General features: G+C 56.2%; 1 protein-coding gene across 1 annotated transcript; it reads right to left on the bottom strand.

The window, feature by feature from the left end:
- Positions 1 to 3: 3 nt before the first annotated feature.
- LOC114073266 (UBX domain-containing protein 10-like) lies at positions 4 to 678 on the bottom strand (the record flags this gene model as incomplete). Its single annotated transcript, XM_027911054.1, has 1 exon — positions 4 to 678. A coding segment is annotated over one exon (675 nt), but the record flags the coding sequence as incomplete, so codon positions are not given.
- Between the last annotated feature and the right edge of the window lie 2,973 nt (positions 679 to 3,651).

Here is a 3,651-nt window from a genome sequence, read left to right as displayed (position 1 = left end):
AGGGGACGTGGAAGGGCTCTCCTGCCTCATTTTCCTTCCCCACTTCTCAGAGGGACAGTGCACATGGGAGCTCTCCTCAGCAGGAACATCTCTTCCTGACAATATGCTGCCAGATCCCTGCTCTCCAGACAGAGTTTTGCTGAATTTCAGAGTGTCCTGCCCCTCACTCACTTCCAGCCGGCTGGTCTGTTGAGCCAGCACTTCCACGGCATCACTCGCTATGCCCTTCCAGCCAATGGAGGGAAGCACCCGGTACTTGTTCAGGGAAGACGAGGACTTCAAAGGCACTTGCTGCAGGAACTCTGGGACCTCCTCAGGAGACACTGGGGTGGGTGGGAACACCAGTTTTGTGTGTGGTGCTCTCTGGCTGCTCGCTAAGGCCCGAGGAGACGCTGCCAGTGGGGAAGAAGGCACTTGGCATGGACAGGCTTCCATGCCCTGAGGGTGGCTGAAGCTTTGCCTTCTGCATCCCTTGGCTGATTTGGGCCTGGTGACATGCATGGTGACAATGTTGGCCCACGGGAGAGCGGCTGTGCTCGGAGGGAAGCAGAGCTGAGCAAGTGCTGCGTCCGGGAAAGCCGCTGTGGCCGTTGCACCTGCAGGCTGCAAGCAGAGGGAAAAGTTACAGGAACTGGCCAGGAAGCTTCTAGAGGGTTTAATCTCCCTATGGTTTGTCAGCTAAATAGGGAATAAATGTGGTGTGTCACTGTGTGGGCAATCCTGCAGTGCAGTGAGGGCTGAGTAAGAGGCGGTGGAAGACATGTTATTTATAGGGGCTAGATTTGTCAGGAATTGTGTAAACTTAACCCAGAGCATCAGAAAGTTGTGCCCTTCCCCACTGAAAGTCAGTTTTTTGATGGAAAGAACAATTTATTTTTTTATTCTGAAGCTGGAAATTCAGTGCAAATGGGAGATGAGTGAACTTCAAAGCACAGCACTGGCCTTTTCACTGCTCCTGCAGTGGCAGATTGAGTTCCCATTGTGAATTTTGGGGTAAGATTCACTACACTTCGCTTTTTAAACATCTCTGAAGATCCCTGAGAATGAAAAACCCTGATTCAATAGAGAAACTCATTCTGACCCTTTTGTGACCAAAAGCTGTTTAACAGAATGATTTACCCAAGGGAATGGCTGAAGCTGTGTCAGGCAGGTTCAGGTTGGATCTCAGGAAAAGGTTCTTCCCCCAGAGGGTGGTTGGCACTGAACAGGCTCCCCAGGGCAGTGTCACAGCCTCAGGGCTGCCAGAGCTGCAGCAGTGTTTGGACAATGCTCTCAGGGACATGAAGGGATTGTTGGGGCGTCCTGTGCAGGGCCAGGGGTTGGACTGGTTGGTCCTTGTGGGTCCCTTCCAGCTCAGGATAGTCCGTGACTGTGATACAACCTCCACTAAAGATAAAGCCACGTTCTGCTGCACGTTCCCCAAGTTAAGATGCACTCAGAGCACTTGGCTGTTACCAGGACAGGCCTTGAGACAGCCCAGCCATCTGGGTCACAACTTCACAACAACCCCTTGAGAAGTGCCACAGGGTCACACACCTCCCCTTCCGTTCCTGTGGTTTGCATGGCAGCATTTATCAAGGGAAAAGGAAGATCAACTTGGATTGCTTGGCATTCTCCAGAAATGACACAGTGGGACTTGGCTGCTGTTTGTCACCTCAGCACGGGGCAGGGTCTGTGCAAACTCACAATGTTCAACAGAGCCTAGTGCAAAATCTTACAGCTGGGTCAGGGCAATCCCAGGCACACCTGGGTGGAGAAGGGATGGAGAGCAGCCCTGCAGGGAAGGACCTGGGGGTGCTGGAGGATGAAAAGCTGAACATGCCCTGTCCCTGTGTGCTCACAGGCCAGAAACCCCCTGTGCCCTGGGCTGATCCCAGGGGGCTTCTGCCCCTCTGCCCCCTGGGGTGGGACCCCCCTGCAGAGCTGCCCCCAGCCCTGGGAACAGCACAGGGAGGACCTGGAGCTGCTGGAGAGAGTCCAGAGGAGGCACCAAGAGATCAGAGGATGGAGCAGCTCTGAGAGGGGGAAAGGCTGGGAGAGCTGGGATTGTTCAGCCTGGAGAAGAAAAGGCTTCAGAGTGACCTGACTGTGGCCTTTCATTACCTGAAGGAGCTGACAAGAAAGATGGAGAGAGTATTTATAAGGTCCTGGAGTGACAGGACAAGGGGAAATGGCTTCCTACTGCCAGAGGGCAGGGTTAGATGGGTTATTGGGAAGAAATTCATCCCTGTGAGGGTGGGCAGGCCCTGGCACAGGGTGCCCAGAGCAGCTGTGGCTGCCCCAGCCCTTGGAAGTGTCCAAGGCCAGGTTCGACGGCACTTGGAGCAACCTGGGCTGGTGGAAGATGTCCCTGCCCATGGCAGGGGGTGGCACTGGAGGAGCTTTAAGGTCCCTTCCAACCTAAACCATCCTGGAATTCTATTCTAAACCAAACAGAGGGAACAGCCCTGGTGGTTCTTTGCCAGCAAGGTGTTACTTACCACTCGATTTCTGCTCCAGCTCTGTGAAATGGAAACACTCAGCAAGGCAGAGTCCTTGCACACCCTGCCCAGCCCAGCTGACAGACCTGTCCATCCTGAGCCTCCAGCAGAGCCAGACAGGGACACCCGCTCGGGTGACTCATCCCAGTTTCCCAGGAGCTTGTGGGAGGGAGGGGAGTGTGTGCCTTCCCCTTAATGCCTCTAACAAACACTCAAGGCAACAAGGCACTGAGGAAGGACTCCCAAGCCTAGGGGAGCACTTACAGATATCACCAGTGACACTGCCAGTTCCAAGAGTTAAAACCCCAAACAAGCAACCTGTGAAAAACCATTGAGGGACCCTCCTGTGAGGGCATGTACCACTCCAGCACAGTGTATGCCAGAGATTTACCAAGGGGAGATGCTTAAAATACGGTGACTGGGGAGGGTTTGCGATGGGGAACTGCAGCCGGGTGCCTCCAGGCTGGTGACACCAGGGCCTGTGAGGGTGAGCCCTCCAAATCCGAGCCCTACATCACAGAACCACAGAATGGGTGAGGCTGGAAGGGACCACAGTGGCTCATCTGGTCCCACCTCCCTGCTCCACTGGGGTCATCCCAGAGCACATGGCACTGGATTGTGTCCAGACAGTTCTGGAAGTCTCCAGTGAGAGAGACTCCAAACCCTCTCGGGGCACCCTGTGCCAGGCCGTATAAAAAAGCTCTTCCTCATGTTCAGGTGGAACTTCCTGGGCATCAGTTCCTGCCTGTTCTGTCTTGTCCTGGTGAGGGCTGGCCCACAGCAGAGCCCTCGGTGCCACAGCCAGGCCCAGGCTGCACAGCCAGGCTTGGGGCTGAGCCCAACAACAGGACTGGGCCTAAGCCCTCAGCCCGGCCCCACTGCCGGTCCCTACGGCCGAGCTCAGACAGACCCGGGCACTGAAACGGGGCTGCACCTCCTCCCAGCCAGCCCCGACCCTTCATGCTGACCCCAATCTCGGCCCCTCACCCCGATCCCGGTCCCTGTCCCTTATCCCGATCCCGATCCCTGTCCTTCACCCGATCCCGGTCCCTGTCCCTGTCCCTCACCCCGATCCCAGTCCCTGTCCCGATCCCCGATCCCCGTCCCTGTCCCGATCCCCGATGCCGATGCCGGTCCCTGTCCCTGTCCCTCACCCCGTTGCCGGTCCTGG

The sequence above is a fragment of the Empidonax traillii genome, unplaced genomic scaffold, assembly GCF_003031625.1.
Source record: "Empidonax traillii isolate 1590-97213 ecotype Southwest subspecies unplaced genomic scaffold, ASM303162v1 scaffold5848:size6993, whole genome shotgun sequence".
Classification (NCBI taxonomy): Eukaryota; Metazoa; Chordata; class Aves; order Passeriformes; family Tyrannidae; genus Empidonax; species Empidonax traillii.
The sequence above is the reverse complement of the archived record's forward strand: the minus strand, read 5'-3'. Positions and strand labels throughout refer to the sequence as shown.